General features: G+C 42.3%; 1 protein-coding gene across 1 annotated transcript; it reads left to right on the top strand.

Annotated features, from left to right (window-relative positions):
• The first annotated feature begins 18,160 nt into the window (after positions 1–18,160).
• Positions 18,161–20,051, top strand: LOC125727952 (piggyBac transposable element-derived protein 3-like). The gene is made up of 2 exons (XM_049004952.1): positions 18,161–18,336; positions 18,477–20,051. The coding sequence occupies exons 1-2, from the start codon at positions 18,161–18,163 to the stop codon at positions 19,996–19,998; spliced, it is 1,698 nt and encodes a 565-aa protein (XP_048860909.1). The 3' UTR covers positions 19,999–20,051.
• Positions 20,052–20,263: the final 212 nt, after the last annotated feature.

The following is a 20,263-nucleotide window of genomic DNA, read 5'->3' as shown; positions in this document are numbered from 1 at the left end:
ATGTATATACTGCCTCCAGTTACTTAATGCCTAACTTTAATACATTGATTGATTTGTTCACTGCTGCAGCCTGTGTCAACTTTCCTTTCAGACAGATGTAAAGTCCATTCTGTTTTTGTTCTGTGTAGTTTTTTTTGAACAGCATATGGCTGAATTCTGTTAAACCTCAGACTGAAGAAAATTGTGTTAATTGAAAAGCAAATATCAAAAACTCAGTCTGCAGGAATGTTTTTCTAAATATTTCTGTGGACTTTTGGAAATTTCACGAAATTCCATTGCTCCATTACATAAACACTGAGTGAGATTTCATTCCCATTACTGCAACGTATGAAGAGGATTATGACTTATTACTTTAGGTTATCGGACTGAGTGAGTTTTGGAAATTTGCTCTTCGATAACTGAAGCAGTGCTGTGAATGCAGAGGTTATATGCGTCGCATATCAACAGAACTGTATGTTTATGTCTTGTCTTAATTATTTTGATTAAATGTCTAACTATTCCCAATATGTGTGAACATACTTGGCCAAATAAAGCTGATTCTGATTCAGTCAGAGGGTAATCGTCGGTGTGCTGTACTATCGTGGTGACCCACACAGAGAGCTTAGGACCATGATTTCAGTGTGTGCTTGTGTGAGGGGACAGGCAGGGCGGCGGCTCACTGGGTGATGCACTCCTGTGGGTATAGGGGCTGGGATAGGGGGCGGAGCAGTTACTCCTCAAGGAGGAGTAACAGTCACAGCCGTGGGGGGAGGAGAGGGAGAGGGTGCTCCCAAACTGGGGGTGTGGGTTTGATGAAGAGCAGAGAGACCCTGAGCCTGGGATGAACCAGCTGCCTACTGAAACGAAAGCGGATAAAGACAGAAACTAGAACCTCAAACTAAACAACACAAACAACAATATCAAGTTATATTCAATCATTAAACCGTTATATATTTAATCTAAACAATAGTAATAAATATCGTTCCGATTCAAAATATCATTTACGGGTGAATCTTATGACTTGCATTGGGAAACAGGAAACGGGCCAAGCTGCAGGGCCAGTTCAAAGGCATAGTGCGAGGCGCCCAGAAAGGGGGCGAGGTCTGGGCGGAGTCAGCTAAAGAAGAAAAAGGCCTGACCTTTTTCTGGATGCTGTGGACTGTGTTTGTGTGTGAGCTGCAGCTGCATGTTCCTTACATTTTTTTTATTAACACCAGCACCGTGAGGTTTGGCCTGGACTGGGTCCTGTCCTGCATGGTTGAAGACATGTTGACTGATGGTCAGCCCGTGTTCTGTTGGATCCCACAGAAAGGAAATGGGAATCCCGTTTGGATCGGATGCTGACAGTTGAAAAAAAACTCATGTCTGTGTGTTATGAAAGAATATCAATAAATGTTTCCGAAAGGGGATGACTCATTTGGTAATTATTTACGGCTTATGTTATGGCTGAGAAATTTACAGTCTTTACTAAAGTCTGACTTCTTTCGAGTCACCTTTAATATAGATTGGACACTCTCTATGCTATGTACAATACTTATATAGATGGTACATGTTTACTTGCTTGCACAGATGGTTGATTAGGTAATTAGTGTAAGTGTGTGTGTGTGTGTGTGTGTGTCCAATCGCATGTATGTCCAAGGTCCATAGTAAGTAATATACACTGATCAAGAGATGCCTGAAAGTGGATGAAAGAGGACATTAGTGGGTGTATCACTTAGTGTAACGGGTGCAGGAAAATGAGCAGGACTGCAAGCCATATAATGACCCACTGTCCTTATCTAGCTCTTAATACAGTATGCATACAGTGATGTATCTACAATGGACAGCTACTATAAGCAGATAGCACAGTACAGGTGCTTAATCTGTATGCTATTTCCATCCATCCATTGTCCAAACCGCTTATCCTACTGGGTCACAGGGGGTCCGGAGTCTATCCCGGAATCAATGGGCACGAGGCAGGGAAGAACCCAGGATGGGGGGCCAGCCCATCACAGCTCACACTCACACACCATTCACTCACACATGCACACCTACGGTAAATTTAGCTACTCCAATTAGCCTCAGCATGTTTTTGGACTGTGGGGGGAAACCGGAGGAAACTAGCAGCTTTGTGTGGTAATTGTTTGTATTAAAAATACATTGGATCAAGTCAAATTATTTTTATGAAGAATTAACATCTAAAAGCTGCTAGTAGACCGTGGGAAAATAATTTTTCTATTTTCTTGCTGCCATCTCGTGGCCAAAAGTAGGTATTGCAATTTCCATCATATGTAAGAGGGCCTGCCCATCAGAGTAATGTACATCCTGTGACATGTATTGACTATCAAGACAAACTGAAACACGGTGTATTAGGCTGTCAATGAGTACTGGACTAGGGTGAAAAACTGCCTGATAATCTACCTATTAACTAGAAGAGTACAAACTGGAGACGGATCCCCTAATACAGAGGGATTAACGTCTGTGCCACATCCAGAACCATTCAGTGTAGGAGTCTGGTGGTTCTACTGGATACTGACAAGTACCCAGCCCCTTTGTTCCCTCTGATAATCATCAGTCCTCCTCTGAATGCCTTCACCACTCTATTCCTGAATAGGTACACATTTAAATATGCTAGCAAGATCAAGGTATTGGGATAACTGTTAGGTTCGCTGTTCAGAGAGTTGCAGTGAAAACCATCATACACAGTGGCCCTTTCTGGATAAGATTACCTCCCTCTGATCTAACAGGTCAAGATCAAAGCAAGGTGCATTGCAATGTCTGACACCCAGCACACTACAGCATATAAAATACAGGTATCCATCGCCTTCCGCATTTGGAACCAGGACCACTTGTTGCAAGTCAATTTGGGCGTATCTCAAGTTATACGAGAGAGGCAAGACATTAAGGACAGTATACACAGTACTGAAATAATAATGTACATATTAAACCACAGCACTTAATAAACAGATACTGCACTTACATTTCACAAAAAAAAAATAAAGCACAGATTGCACTAAGAAATCAAAAGATGCATGTGCTAGCAAACAGTGGGAGCTGAGGAAGAAGCAGTGGTGAAATACTTTATTGTACAGTACAGTAAGTTTCTTTTTATAGAATGAAATAGCATACAGGGGGCGGCATGGTGGTGCAGTGGTTAGCACTGTTGCCTCACACCTCTGGGACCCGGGTTCGAGTCTCTGCCTGGGTCACATGGGTGTGGAGTTTGCATGTTCTCCCCGTGTCGTCGTGGGGTTTCCTCCGGGTACTCCGGTTTCCCCCCACAGTCCAAAAACATGCTGAGGCTAATTGGAGTTGCTGAATTGCCCGTAGGTGTGCATGTGTGAGTGAATGGTGTGTGAGTGTGAGCTGTGATGGGCTGGCCCCCCATCCTGGGTTCTTCCCTGCCTCGTGCCCATTGATTCCGGGATAGACTCCGGACCCCCTGTGACCCAGTAGGATAAGCGGTTTGGACAATGGATGGATGGATGGATGCTGAGGCTAACTGGAGTTACTAAATTGCCCGTAGGTATGCATGTATGAGTGAATAGTGTGTGAGTGTGCCCTGTGATGGGCTGGCTCCCCATCCTGGGTTGTTCCCTGCCTCGTGCCCATTGCTTCCGGGATAGGCTCCAGACCCCCCACGACCCAGTAGGATAAGCGGTTTGGACAATGGATGGATGGATGGAAACAGCATACAGATCTTATAAGCACCTGTACTGTGCTATCTGCTCATAGTAGCTGTCCATTGTAGATACATCACTGTATGCATACTGTATTAAGAGCTAGACAAGGGTCATTATATGGCTTGCAGTCCTGCTCATTTTCCTGCACGCGTTACACTAAGTGATGCACCCACTAATGTCCTCTTTTATCCACTTTCGGGCATCTCTTGATCAGTGTATATTATTTACTATGGACCTTGGACATACATGCGATTGAACACACACACACACTTACACTAATTACCTAATCATCCATCTGTGCAAGCAGGTAAACATTTACCATCTATGTAAGTATTGCACATTGCATAGAGAGTGTCCAATCTATATTAAAGGTGACTCAAAAGAAGTCAGACTTCAGTAAAGACTGTAAATTGGCAGCCATAACATAAGCCGTAAATAATTACCAAATGAGTCATCCCCTTTCGGAAACATTTATTGATATTCTTTCATAACACACAGACATGAGTTTTTTTTCAACTGTCAGCATCCTTCTCGATTGTCAGAAGCTCTGCGCTAGAGGGAGGTTTACTGGTCTTATACTCTTCTGGCACCTTGTGTGATTCCTGACTTGGGACATCAGTTTGGCTCCTTCTGTATGTGGTTTACATTGTATTTGTTCTTTAAAGTTGCCCCTTCAGAATTAGACAGTGTAACCAGCTTGCCACATATTGCCTGGATGACATAAGGTCCGGTAAAATCCGGTTCCGTTCTTCCTCCTTTCCGTCCCCGCTTCCTCATGTTGAACAGAAGCGCCTCATCTCCAACATGATAAACTGTGTTTTGGTACCTCTTTTGTATTCGTTTACCACATGCCTGCTTCTGTTTTTCCTGTTACTAGGAGATGTTTTCAGCTGTTGTTGCTTATTGTCTCAACTACTTTATTTTTTTCATCAAAAAACGTGCCGTAGCTTTTCTCATCGGGAAGAATAATTGTGGAAAGCTGAAGTGGAAAAACATTCATAGCAAATTATTATTATTCACAGATCATTATAAAGAGTCATTTTCTAAAAGCATTAAGAACAATGTAATTTGCTGTTTCAAGATATGTTTTTAAATAACTACTTGTCAGTCATAAGAAACTCTTCAACACACATGATCCGATCTTGCCACAAATCATTTTTAATCTCACTTTTGTTGCCAGCAGTTCAGACATTAATGGCTGTGTGTTGAGTTATTTTGAGGGGACATCAAATTTACACCATTATACAAGCTGTACACTGATTACTTTACATTCTATCAGAGTTTCATATCTTTAACGTTGTCCCTTGAAAAGATATAATAAAATATTTACAAAAATGTGTGGGGTGTACTCACTTTTGTGAGATACTGTATATTAAGGGATTGATTGTCAATAATATCAGTAATTCCTGATGTAATGTTAAAAGAATAGAGCCTGTCTCACACAGTTCTAAAACAACCTCAAAAACAGACTTACCATTTTATGTCATCATTCGTTTTCTCATCCAGGCCATTGGTTTGGGGATGATATGCAGCAGTGATCAACGGCAGAACAGGGGCTCTGAACGCAGTATGGATTAAAAAGGAATTAACCATCTCTCTCAATATAAAATTAGGATCATTTATTCTCTACAGAGGCCCCCATAGAATAGTGCATCCATCCCCTCACTCATGTTTAGACAGACGTAAGGCAACAGGCCAATGACATTCAGAACAGCAACAACATCAACAATTGTACAGCTAGTTTTAAAATTTAATAAAAAAGACAAACCAATTAGGTAATATTAATGAAATTATTAAAATGTGCAGATTAATAGTCAGAAATAATTTGCGATTTTAAGAGCGGAAAGGATACATTAAAACTCAATTACATTTATCCCTTAATAATAAAAAAAAGGTTTTTGAATTTTACATCATGATAAATGAGAACTATATGTGATTACTAATTACTGTTGACTAATTTCCTGTCTGGACGTTTCCCTCCTCATTGTTAAAAGTCATTATATGTCTGGGTGCCAGTCAATGGAAGCACACAGACATGTTGGCCAGCTGTCATATTCATTCAGCACCAGCCCATCAAGTAGAGAATTCAGCACCACGGACAGTGACCTGTGTTACAATGACATCAGGTCATTGGCTCTAAATATTTTTCTAGAAATAACTAAATGGCTCTATTGTAGAAATTTCCAGCCAGAGTCTTGTGGTGCGTTCGTTTTTCTCTCGGAACTTGGAAATTCCAAATTGGGTGACATCACATCCAACAATCTCCCGTTCAAGCTAGCACAACTCGGAACAAACATGGCTGCCTCCATGAATACGCTGCTGTGTTGTTGCTTTATATTTTAGCAGTTATGGAGTAAGATTATTATTTCAGACAAATAAACAAGAAACAGGAACTAGTCAAACCACATTAAAAGCTTTATAAAGTATTTTAGTACATTCATAGCGATATTCTTTTTTCGAGAGGCAAACAAACTACAAACAAACCAAAAACACTAACAAGTCTGGTAAAAATCTGATATTGCATGTTAGGATACTGTTTACGGTCACAATATGGTATTCTCTAAATCGAACACGTGCAATTACATTAATAATTACTAATAATTATAAATAATAATAATAATAAATGGGCGGTATGGTCGTGCACTGGTTAGCACTGTTGCCTCACACCTCTGGGACCCAGGTTCAAATCTCCGCCTGGGTCACATGTGTGTGGAGTTTGCATGTTCTCCCCATGTCGTCGTGGGGTTTCCTCCGGGTACTCCGGTTCCCCCCCACAGTCCAAAAACATGCTGAGGCTAATTGGACTTGCTAAATTGCCCGTAGGAATGCATGTGAGAGTGCATGGTGTGTGTGAGTGTGCCCTGCGATGGGCTGGCCCCCCATCCTGGGTTGTTCCCAGCCTCGTGCCCATTGCTTCCGGGATAGGCTCCGGACCCCCCGTGACCCAGTAGGATAAGCAGTTTGGAAAATGGATGGATGGGATAATAATAAATTTAACAAAATAAACATTTTTAAGGATTTGTAAAATAGAATTAATGTTGAGTGTGTAAGCCGCCATGTTGAAATTACGTCACAGGGGCAACTCGGACAAGAAGATTCTGTCAGACATTAACGTCATAAAAGAGGCGTTTCTAATGGGAAGTGATGTTTTTCGTGACGTTTTTGTCCGAGTTGGAGTGAAATAATCAAACGCAGCATGTGTTCCTATTTGAAGAGAATATTCTATTTTTATTCTAAGGAACTACAGAAAATCAGCTCTGCATGTGATCTCCCCTTTACTGCTCGAGCAGGGCACACGCACATCAACAAGTGTCAAGGCAGCAAGTGCATGCAAACAACTTCTCAGGACGGTTACAGTATAGGACCTTCAGAAAGAGCCAGACTGCGGCGTCATTCAGAGATTCCATTGTCTAAGGCTTGCACTAAAACATTACAGCATATTTAAACAAAGTAGCATGGCACCTGTGTCAGAATCCCTCCCTGCCTTGTTCTGTTCTCTCTTTGTTGTCCCCATTTAGCCAGCACATGTCACTGGCCATCCTGACTCCTCTTTTGATTGTGGGTTTTAAGGATATCAGTGGGTCTGTGTTTTCATAATTGTCCCCCAGGCCACCATGCTGCTCAGCCCTTGATTCCAACTACAGTTGCAATCAGGTGGTTCTCAATCTACTAGGACTGTATAACAGGATTGGCCACCTGTTCTACCTTTACTCGTTCAGCCGCATTCATGAGTCTGGCCTATAGGTTATTCAAATTTTGTCCTGCCAAATTTACCGGACAGGAGGTGGACACTGCAAATGAATGTGTGAATACTCCAATACCTACATCTTTACAAGTTACCTGAAGTGGTTTGGTAAATGATTGTGAGGTTGGAAGTCCTTCTTGATGTCTGTTTGCAGCTCATCCACCAGCAACTGCACGAGTTGTCGCTCCCAGAGGGAATCCCACTCTCGGTCCGCTGGAGGGTCCATCTCACTGTAGCTGGAGTATGTTTCCATCAGTCACTTGGCGTGGGGCTCACAGAATTTACCAGGCTCCTGTTTAATCTGACGCACCTTAGTCCAGTCCATGCATCTGGGGAACTTCTCTGAAAATCTCTGGCAGATTCTTTGCAGCTATACTTGATATTGGGTACTTGCCGCAACTAAGTAATGGGTTGTTGAATCAAAGTCCCGTTCCATGTCAAAAATAACCCCATTTTAGGGTTTTGTTAAACAACTGGTCTAATTTGGATGCAGAGGTTCTGCACGGAAGGCCCAGTCTCTGAAGGGCTGTGGCATAGCGAGGCCTGTTCTGCCTGGAATCCGGCAGGTCACTGGCAACATCCCCCAACTCCTTCATCTATAAGGTCGGGAAACCAGAACGTTTACTCCCCCTTATGGATAAGGACATACCAACGTTGGGGCAACTCCTGCTGCCTGAGTCTTCAACCAAGTCCAAAACAAAAGTATACAATGTTAGGAAGGGTAATTCAATGGTATGAGACTGAAACTAGAAACTGTAAATCGGATGGAGTTAAATAGCAATACTGTGGAAGAGGCATGGGAATTTTTTAAAAGCACATTGTTGCAAGTGCAAAAGAACTTCATACCCGTTTCCAGAAAAACTAAATCTAGGAAACTGCAACCAAGCTGGTGTCATGACCTGCTTGTACGATCCTCGTGTGTGCCACGCCCCCTCATTAACCATGTGTGCTGCCCCGATTGTAACCAGCTGTTTTCTGTCAGTTTGAGTAGTCCTGTGTATTTAGTCCACATTCAAGTCTGTTTCCCCAGTCCTGTCATTGAAATCTCTCGCTGTTGGTACCTGTTTTCATCAATAAACCCTCATTCCCGACTCTCCGTTTCCCGGATCCTTGATTCCTCGCTTCCTGCCTGTTCGTCCAGCACGCGATGTCACAGGTGGTTTACTACGAAAATTAAGAATAAAGTCAGGAGCAAAAGGGCTTTCTTCCACAAATGGAAATTAACTAATGATTTCAAAATAAAGCAGGAGTATCTAAGTCTACAGGTTTAGTTAATAACAGTTATAAGGATGACGTTAAAAGTTTCTTCCAATATTTTAACTCCGAAAGAGCTCTAAAAGCTGAAAATCACTCATTTGCAGGATAGTAAGGGCCTTATAATTGAAAATGAAATTGATATAAATGAGTTTAATGATTATTTTACAATGGCTGTTCACAGTAGAATAGCTTACCACCATTTAGTACAAATACAACGATGTCTATGACCAATATATGTATAACTGAGGCTGATGTGGTACAAAGCCTAGCTAAGCTCAAAATAAATAAATCGCAAGGCCCTGATGGCATCTTATCTATAGTTTTAAAAGAGATGAGGGGTATTATTAGCCAACCTTTAACTTTACTATTCCAGAAATCATTATCTGCTGGTGTGGTATCTTCTGATTGATGTTAGATCATGTCTCATGTCCAGAGAGGCTACAACAGGATCTGGATTTAATTAGCGACTGGGCTCATACGTGGCAGATGAAATTTAACATAGATAAATATAAGGTAATCCATGCAGGGAGCAGAAATATAGTAAATATAGTAAAGTACAGATATTTTATGGGTTCCACTGAAATAAAGGTAGCTGATTACGAGAAAGATCTCGGTGTGTATGTTGATACTTCCATGTCCCACTCTTGCCAGTGTGGGGAAGCATTAAAAAAAGGCAAAAGGATGTTGGATTAAACTCCACACACCTAGAGATGTAAGTCAAGAGAAGTGATGCTACGATTATATAATTCCTTGGTAAGATCCCACCTAGAATACTGTGTGCAGGTTTGGTCACCATACCTTCAGAAGGACATTGCTGCCTTGGAAAAGGTGCAACGTAGGATGACTAGAATGATTCCTGCACTTAGAGGAATGTCTTATGAGGAGAGGTTCGCTGAGCTGAATCTGTTTAGCCTCAAGCAAAGGAGACTATGGGGGGACATGATCCAGGTATATAAGATTCTAACAGGTCGGGATGCTGTTCAGCCAAATGACCATTTCAATATTAATTTAAAATACTAGAACTCGTGGCCATAGTGGAAATTAGCTGGAGAACATTTAAAAATGAATCTGAGGAAGCACTTCAATTCAATTCAATTTTATTTATATAGCGCTTTTAACGACATGCATTGTCACAAAGCACTTTACATTTAACCGGCCAGAACCCCACCAAGCAAGCCTGAGGCGACAGTGGCAAGGAAACTCCCTCTAGCAGGAAGAAACCTTGAGTGGAACCTAGACTCAGAAGGGGACCCCATCCTCCTCTGGGCGACCAAGGAGCATGAAACTGCATTTACATTGACATTCATTAGAGTTCATATAGTTATAAAGTCCCAGTTGGTTTCATGTAGTTATATCCAGGAGTCCAGGTGCGGGTTCACACGGTGTAGTCGGCTCGGTATCAGCTCGAAAAAGAGAAGATGGAGAAGAGTTATTGCCCTACACCTAACCGGCAGGACTAAAGCAACTATGACAGCCTGCCTAAAAGAGTGACCTGGAAGGAAGCACAGGCATGAGGGTTTACAGAGGTTTTGGCGTCAAGCCACCTCCCATCCACAGCTTAAGTGATCGGCGAGAGTGGCAGGACGACAGCACCAATCCCCCCTTTCCCCTTCAATCTCAAATAACTATGAACCTCCAGATTTCCCATTCACCTTAGAAAAGAAGATTTAACTATCCAAAAGACTGGCGAAAGAGGTACATCTTAAGCCTTGACTTAAAAGCAGAGATTGTGTCTGAGTTCCGAACACTAATAGGAAGTTTATTCCATAGCTGTGGTGCTTTATGAGCAAATGCTCTTCCCCCAAAGGTAATGTTCTTTATTCTGGGTACGGATAGAATACCTCCATCTCGTCATCTAAGTGTATGATTCGGAACGCAAATGAGGTCACTCACATACTGCGGTGCAAGACCATTTACAGCTTTATAGGTTAAGAGCAGTGTTTTGTAGTCAACACGAAATCTAACTGGCAGCCAGTGCAGTGAAGATAAAATTGGGGTAATATGATTATATGTTTTAGTTTAACTATTGCTAGTAGCGGTTCAATCAATGCTGGGAGCATCGCTGAATAATTTTGATGGAACAGGTTCTAGCATACAAGTAGATGAATTTGAAGATAAAATTAAGTACATCAGTTCTGACTGGTTAACCAATATTCAATATTCAAAATGTTCTGTTTAATTGAGCATATTTTTGGTCAAAAAGTTTCATAAAGTCGTCACTGGAAAATAACCAGTGGTCTGGTTATTAGTCAGCTTGGACACCATAGTAAATAGGAATCTAGGATTATTTTTGTTTATTTCAATTAGTTCTGATAGATACTAGATGATTTGGCGGCACTAAGAGCCTTTTTGTAGCTACCCATAGCCTCTTTCCATGCTAGTTCGAACACCACTAGTTTAGTATGATGCCACTTACATTCTGTAAGGACATAAAACTTATAGGTCCTGCAGGCCCCAACTCTGATCAGCCTGCATCAGTCTATTTCAGAGCTCCGCTGGCCCAGGCAAGACTGGACTCAACTCGTCAAACCACCCCTTTTAAGGAAGGCAAAGGCCTGCCGGCTCCTGAGAGACTGGATAGGAATAACTGGAGCAGCACAGAAAAAGCAAGACCTTTCACCCCCGGAGTGACCAGAGTTCCACAATCAATCCACAGCAACAACAGCTGTCAGCCTCCAGACACAGACACCTTTTCCACTATAAACAGGATAACTCAGCACACATAGATGTTAGGGACAAATACACGCATGTTTGGTCTCGTTTGAATAGGCATGAGACGAGGAGTATTATACTCTCAGATTTAAGGCAGTATAGCTTTTCCTAAGAGAAATACAGAAACTTCGGCTCAACCCACCAAACTGAGAGAGATTCTCTCATGGTAGAACAAGGGAATTACAACCACCCCCTAAAGTGATCTGATTGGCTGGGGACTTGAGAACCAAGGTCAGCAATGCCCCTAAAATTAACCATTGACCGAAATTAGTCAGTCTTCAGAAACATGCCATCACCTGGTCTGGATACTTAAGGAAGGGCTTCAGAAGTAGTCGGGGAGTCACTCTGTAATCAGAGCTCCCGCAGAGAACTGGGTGAAAGTCTATCTGTAGTCAGATACTTTCCACAGAACTTTGTTCACTCTCAGCTGAGGAATGTGAATACATGATATGAAGACAACTGGATCACAACTGGATCACGGGGGAATCATAAGCAGGGAAGAACACACAGGCAAACAGCAGCAGCAACATTAAAGGCAGGACTGAGAAGCACATTTATACAAGGCTAAGCAGGGAGCAAACTAGAGGCACCTGAAATGAGTAACACAAGGGCAGGAAGGAGAGGTAAAACAAACGCGGAACAGGCATGGCACGTTATACCACACTAGGGAGGAAACGGGAGGTTCAGGAGGGCAGGGTGTGGCAGGGATCCGTTTCAAAATTTAATTTTGGCTTGTACAAACCTTGGTAAAAGCTGCAAAAGATCGATCAACCACTTTCTGAGCTATTGTCTTAACAAACAAAGCATCTGTTGGGGTGGCGGTGTCTGGGGAATACCATGTGTAATACACCTTGTGAAGATTTATATGTAAAACAAAATATTTTTTGATTCTATCACACATATAGAAATTATCCATCCATCCATTTTCCAAACCGCTTATCCTATTGGGTCGCGGGGGGTCCGGAGCCTATCCCAGAATCAATGGGCACGAGGCAGGGAACAACCCAGGATGGGGGGCCAGCCCATCGCAGGGCACACTCACACACCATCCACTCACACACACACACCTACGGGCAATTCAGCAACTCCAATTAGCCCCAGCATGTTTTTGGACTGTGGGGGGAAACCGGAGTACCCAGAGGAAACCCCACAACGACATGGGGAGAACATGCAAACTCCACACACATGTGACCCAGGCGGAGACACGAACCCGGGTCCCAGAGGTGTGAGGCGACAGTGCTAACCACTGCACCACCATGCCGCCCCTTATAGAAATTATTCTAGGTTTAAATAGTAATTTAGCTGAGTAACTAGGCTGAAATTCTAGATAGTTGCAATTTTAAGAATTATTACTATTATTCACAGCTTTTAAGCATGCAGTTGGATGACGGATGGATGGATATTCAGCCACCAGAAATGCCAATTGTTGTTAAGAGGATCAAAGTCTGCAAAGTAGTATGCAGGGTTTAAGGCCAGAACACAGCATACTCTCCGACAGAAAGCATAAAGTTCACTGGGGGAATTTCTGTGGCCACTGCCTGAACAGCATGTGTGGAGAATGTTTATGAGGGTCGAGCCATGCAGAGCTGCTGGCCCTGGCATGTAATGATGAATCACAAATCAGTTAAAAATCGGTGCAAATGCATGAAGATTTAAACCGGCTGATGTGGAAAATGAATCACTATTGTAGGAGTACTTCACAGTACTTTAACAGAAAAACTGGTGTAATATTACATTTGATTTCACAATGTGAGTTTGACGTCAGATGTCACTGCGTATCACGTCGACATCGTACGTCAGTTTTTGGTTTTGAGCGAACGCGAGATGATGAATGAATTTGAAACTGAGGACGGCACAGTGGTTAGTGCTGGCTTCGGTCCAGGGCCCTTTCTGTGTGGAGTTCGCATGCTCTCCCCGTTTTCGCCGGGGACTCCAGGTTCCTCCCACGGTCCAAAAGCATGCAGGATAGGTTGACTGGTGAGTCTAAATTGGCCCTGTAGTTGTGTGAGTGTGTGCGACCTGCGGTGTGTAGGTGACTGCCTGGGCTTGGTTCCTGTCTGCGCCCCTTGTTCCCGGGATAGGCTCCGGTCTCCCCCGCGATCTCAGTTGGGATTAAGTGGTTTCAGAAAATGGATGGATGGACGCACCGCCCGATCTTCAATTGGCGGTGTGGCAGCATATTAGCTTTCCGGTAATCACAAACGAGGAGGAAACAGCGAGAAAAGCACAGACAAGACATAAACTGCATGCAAACATTGTAATAGACTGATAACATACACAAACAGGTCCACTGGCACCACCGTGAGCTGAGTGAAGATTATTAAAAGGGCAAAGCACGCTAAAAAGCTGCACATGCAAACCTTAGCTTATTTATTTGATTTATTTTTTTTTATTTACTTATTTTGATTTGGGATTTTTTTCAACAGTATTTTATTCAAATTCAGTTGCACTGTTCACAACAGTGTCAACAGTTCAGAAAGATAAATATAAGAATATTTTTGAATATATTTGTCTGCAGCTCATTCTGCAAAAAATGAGAAAATTGTATCGTGAACTCAGAATCGTGAATCGTATCAAATGGTGAGTTGAATGTATCGTTACATCCCTAGTTCTTACAGTAGTACTATGGTATGGTGGAGCCACATGACAGGAAGGCAGTACATTGCGAAGTCTGTTAAGAACATCATTCGCACTGAACTGCCCTCCATTGACCAGCTGTACTTTAACTGCCACAGTAACAAGGTTCAGTCTATAATCCAGGACTCTGACCACCATCCACAAACACTGACTAGCAGATTCATGAACAGCTTCATTCGCCAAACAATTCAAACCTGCAGCTTTTGCATCCCCTGTAACAGTCATTTCCACGGCAGCTGCACTGTACAGCTGTTACTGCACTTTATCCACCACTGACCACGTATCATCCAGTTTTGTCCTGCTTTGTATCGCACTGTTTCTGCACCATGTTGTCTTGTACTCCCTTGTGTTGTTATGCACCATCTGTGTTGTTCTGAGCAGTGCCATGATGCAATATTACAAAAAGATCTTGAGGAAATGCAGAGTTCTGGAGGAGATTCTCACAGATCATGGCATGTGTTTATACTGAAGAAACTGTACAAATTGCTAGACATAAAACACAGGACTGGCAACTGTGGTACGTTTTAACACCTTGATAAAAAACTTAAAATCCATAGTAAGTAGGACAACCTCATAGAACCTTTACTAGTCATTGTTCAGAAGATTAACACGGATTAAAAACCATTACTATGAAAGCACGCTAATCAGTTAAGTTGATTATGTGGAGAGAGAGAAAAAAAACTGTTTTTGAAAAAGATCAACCATAGAACGAAGCTGCAGCATTGACACCCCCTAGTGGTGATTTGAAGATAGTTCTGTCTGTAGCAGCTAAGCAGTAGATTTGGCGTCAGGTGCCATGACAAACTCAGTGCTGCTCGGTTTGAACGGCAGAAGCACAAAAATAAAGGGGGCATCTACTGCACGCCCCCCACCCTTGAAAATGGTACAAATTATCATGCAACAGTTTTCTTAAGTAAGTCTTTTTGGGCGTCTGCAGAAACCTCCACGATGCGATTGCCCTGATTAAGAAGTGCGCAGCGGATACAATTTGGGATGCATCGTTCATCCGATTTATTAATATATAATTATTAGTATGTCTATATTATTTTAGAAACGTTACTTGACGAATATTTTTCATTGAGATTGATTCCCCGTTTAAAATTTTGGTGACACTTCATATTTTTTAAGAGAGACAGACAATTTGACGCATGCAATTTGCAGAAATATGTTGTGCCGCTATAAAGTACACAGGCAGCATGACAAACATAAGTACTCACTGAAGCCACGACATACGCCCGGCTGGCCCCAGCGGTACCCCTAAGAAGAAGGCTTTTTTCACAACCCACGACCATCACGAGGGCAAAAAAAACTGAATAGCCTAGAATTTAGTTAATTACAAGGCACATATTTATTGGAGCAAGAGCTCTAACATAAAACTACCTTGTAATTATAAAGTATTATGGCTGTGAACAATGTACAAACAGGCACAGAAAGTAAAATACTCCAAAAATGCAAAGAACCTAAATATTTTTGTTTCCACCGATTCACTCTTGATGTGTTAGGAGTCACAGTTCAGTAGCCTATTCTTCAGTATCTGCATTTAAGACCACCAACTGCTCTTTCTCCTCCTTCGCTCGTCGGCTCAGAGTATTGGACTTGGTAAGTAATGTTGCCCTTTTGGTTCCAGCAGCACTCTCTGCTTCCTCTGCCATGTGCTCAGCATCCTTTTGTAAACTCTCACATACACTTTCCAGTGAGACTCTCTTCCTCTTGAGTTCCTCAAGTTTTCTTTTTTGCTTTTCGCTCATCTTTCACCTTTGGTCAGAGGCGCTTTGGTTGCTCCCCCACACACTCTGACATGGTCGCATATAAGCCTCTGTGCAACAACTGTTTCCTCTGATAAGTTGCAGGTCTCCACCTCTATTCGTTCCACTTCGGCTTGCCCATAGGACAGCAGCAGCAAGTTCTTGCAGAACATCCAGAGGTCAGGATAAGGCCCACTAACTTTTTGATGTAAAAAGACATCAACTTTGGATGGTGCTGAAGGAATGAAGGATATAAAATCCAAGCCTTTTGCCTCATTGTGCAGGTGATTATCAGACTGCTGGGATATTGCATCACCTGTAATTACATTAATTACAGTAGATTAGATGCAGATCAACAATGTCAATACACAGAATCACATGTAGAATAGGAAAGTGATTTATAACCCAATTTTCCTATGATACCATAAATGTGCAATCATTTTAATTTAATCTTGAGATATCTCTAGGCTCATCAAAGAAAATATAACTGGGCTGATGCTTCTTTTCAAACACCAAGAGTCGGTCTTCTAAATACTGCTAAAATCTACGTGTTAACACTATTCAGTTCAGGGACGGATTATGGGTTGTGTGGGCCCCTGGGTAAAACGTTCGCGAGGCCCCCCCCCACCACCACCACCTGCACCACCACCACAACCACCACAAGTCAAGGGCCCTTGGCAGCCAAACACCCTCCCTATAGGGTCAGGGGACCTTGTAGGCAGAGGATCAAAGAATGTAGGCCCTCTAAAATAGACAAACGAAAATACATTGCTGATAAGCGTTGCAAATTGTTTTGGGCTTGGGGCCCACGGGCCCCCTGCACCCCAAGGGCCCCTGGGCAGCGGCCCCGCTAACCCGGTTTGTAATCCGTCCCTGATTCAGTTAGATGTGAAAAAAGAAAAGCATAATTTAAAAATAATATTCTGAACTATCCTATTCTTATCCTATGATTTACCAGCAGATATCCTGCCTGCCAACCGATTCTCCTGCGCAAACTTCTGCATGAGATTTCTCCTTTTCTGCTGGCAGTTATCTGGCTGGTGTGCATTTTGTTTGGGTCCAAGCACGTCATCTCATGTACAATCGAGTACTTCAGAGGGCATTTATCCAAGGCCTTTTTGCACATTTTTGAGAGCACAATCTGGCAATTTTTTTTAATCTGAAGGACACCAAGGTCACTTCCACTGCCTTTGGCTCCTGACTGTCTCTGACAAAAAGATGGTTTGTCAAATTTCCAGAATCTTTCTGCACACTCAGCCCAAGGTTAACACTACCTCAGCTGTACATATCAAACCAGCTCAAACTCCATGTTATTCACATATTTTTTACTTCACAATTGTTTGATACATTTGTATGTAAAGATACCAGTGAATTCACAGAAGTCCCACCTTGATGACAGCCATTCCTATATCCACCTCCTTTGGACTGAGCCAGAGTTTTTGCCTGTACAACAGCTGTACATGTTGCTACACAACACTTAAACATTCTATTTCCTCAATGAACTATTTTTTTTGCAGCAAAAGCCATGAAGCAGCAATAAAATCTTTAAAATATGCTTACCAATAAATATGGTTCTCCCATTTAAACACATGTAAAGATAAACCATGGATATTTAAAAATCATGGGTTCGTTAATGAGTTTAAATGTTATTGAATGGCTTACCTTAAACTTCTCCAGTAAGTCTTCAGCGGTGGAGTGGCTCATGTACTGTGATCCCAGAACCAGGACTGCACTCGAGAGCCATTCTCATAATTCACCCAATACCTGACATGCACATCCAGTTGTTTTCTTTTGATGGTCCTGTTCATACTTACGTCAAACATGACAACGAAGCTCCCTTTTAATATATGGAGCGAGTCCAAATCGCGCAAGAAAAGCGGTTTTATCTTTACCACAAGTGACCCTGCGAGTCAGGGAACATCACCCTGGAGACGGTGTGAATGTCATCATTGGACGTATCCTCCTGAGTCCCGGTAATTCATTTTTGTCCTCTGTAGGGGACATGATTATGGTCATTTTATTTTAAATGGCATTTGACTAATCTAATTCAGTCCTACTGTACTCTCAAGGAGACATCCTGGGCTTTCTAATGATGTCACTAGAGAGGGGAGGGGCTTACTGAGCACATGTACTGCCTTTTCAAAATGGCTGGCATTGCATCAGCCACATTTTACGGCACTAGGAGAGGTAAATGCTTATTATTTCATATAAAAAATGTCTGTGCTGTCAAAAATAAAATTGTTTCTTTATTTTGAGAGTCTTAACTTAATTTTAATAAGATTTCAAACACATGCAGTGAATTTAACCCTTCGAAAACACAACTTGTATTCAATGTCCTCTGGAGAGGACAGCAGGACTTACTAATTCTCATTTTGACCATTATTCACAAAACAGAAAGCCAGGTGATGAGTAAGGTAGAGAGGATGTTGCTGAGGATTGATGCAGGGGAGTCAGACATAGAGCTGTCAGGAGATGAGCTGGAGGGGCAGACAGTAGAACAGCAAGGGGAAAGCTCAGAGGAGGATGTTTCAACTGTTGAGGAGCCCGCGCAGGAGCAAGCTGAGAACAATGAGCGCACATTATGGATGAGGAGCAATGCGTAAGCCAGGGAGATGTGATGTTGAAAATGTTGTCCACACACACACACATGCAGAAAGAGAATGAGGGAGAAAGAGAATGTAAAAGTATAAATGAAATTACAGGGATTGCATTAAAATTAGTATCTCCTTTATTCAACAGTTTCAACCCTGTTGTGGAGGACAATTTACTGGGCAAAACTGGTCACCCCCACCAAGACTGGAGGCCCTATGATTACTTCAAACAATACATAGATGACCAAGATTTTATAAACATCTCTGAGAACACAAACCAACGGGAGGTGCTTATCTCTGGAGCTAGTTTGAAAACCACTCCAGAAGAAATCAAAACCTTCTTTGGCATGTCAATGTACATGGCATGTCTCAGCTACCCTAGGATCCGGATGTACTGGGCATCAAAGACAAGAGTCCCAATTATAGCCAATACAATGACACGAGACAGGTTTTTCAAGATTAGACAATCGATCAAAGTCACAAATGATCTGAATGTGTCTGATGAGGATAAGAGAAATGATGTCCTCTGGAGAGTGAGACCTCTCTTAAAAAGAGTACAGCAAGGATGCCTTAGTTTGCCAAAACCAAAGAAGGCTTGTGTGGATGAACAAATGATTCCGTTCACAGGCAGATGTCCTGTGCGGCAGTTTGTGCCTGGGAAACCAAACCCCACTGGCCTGAAAGCCTTTGTGCTTGCTAGTCCAAGTGGTCTGGTGTTGGACTTTGAGGTTTATAAGGGCAAGAACACATTCACTGACCATCACCTGGGAATAGGAGGGAATGCTGTCATTCGGATGGTACAGACACTTCCACGAGGAACACACCTATACTTTGACAGATTTTTCACCTCTATCAAACTGCTAGATGCACTGAAAGCTAGTGGTCTCCAGGGAACAGGGACCATCATGAAAAACAGAATCCCAAAACAGTGCAAGTCAAAGATGACAAATGATAGCACATTTGAAAAAAAAGGAAGAGGCGCATCTGAGATGGTTGTCAGAAAGCCATCAGAGATTGCAGTAATTAAGTGGCAGGACAATAAGGCAGTCCTCTTGGCCTCCACTGTCCATGGAATAGAACCCCAGGACAACTGCATGAGATGGTCATCAAAAGAGAAGTGTCATCTTTATGTATCTAGACCTGCTATTGTAACTGAGTACAACACTAACATGGGCGGAGTTGATCTGTGTGACCGAATGATCAGCTTCTACCCAATGTCAAGCCGTACAAGAAAATGGACTGTCCGTACCATTCTGCACTTCTTTGACCTGGCTGCCACTAACAGCTGGATTGAGTACAGGATAGATCATGAGACGAATGGGAGACTGGAGAAGGATAGGCTGCAGTATCTTGAGTTCAAACTGCTGCTGGCTGAAGATCTTATTGCCCAAGCCCAGTGCGGACAAGGTCAAGAGTTTGATGAGGTGGTCAGTGATGTCAGCACTGATGATGAGTACATTCCCCCTAAGAGGCGAAGTGTGGAGCCACAGCCCAATGACAGCCTGAAAAAATATGGGGCTATCCATATGCCCAAGATGGTGGAGGCAGCCCATGCATCACGGTGCCGGAGAGCAGGATGTAATGGCAAAACCTATGTGAAATGCACCAAATGCAACATGTTTCTGTGCATTGCCAAAGGAAAAAACTGTTTTCTGGCATATCACTCCTAACATAGAACCCCTGATGTTTTTAAATTATTATTAAAAGTTTTTAAAAATCATTTGCCAAGTTGCCTTACTGTTACCTTGTTATGCTTTCTGGAGGCATGAATTGCCATTTCACATTTTACATAATCTGCATTAGTAATCAAAAGTTCAATTATTGCATTGTACAAGCCTTTTCTAAGCTTTTTTCATGCTTAAATGAGATTCCTGAATTTAGCAGTTTTATATGTTTTAATGATATGAATTGTCCATATGACACTATTATATGAAT

This window comes from Brienomyrus brachyistius, unplaced genomic scaffold, assembly GCF_023856365.1.
Source record: "Brienomyrus brachyistius isolate T26 unplaced genomic scaffold, BBRACH_0.4 scaffold135, whole genome shotgun sequence".
NCBI lineage: Eukaryota > Metazoa > Chordata > Actinopteri > Osteoglossiformes > Mormyridae > Brienomyrus > Brienomyrus brachyistius.
This window is presented reverse-complemented; position numbering and strand designations above follow the sequence as displayed.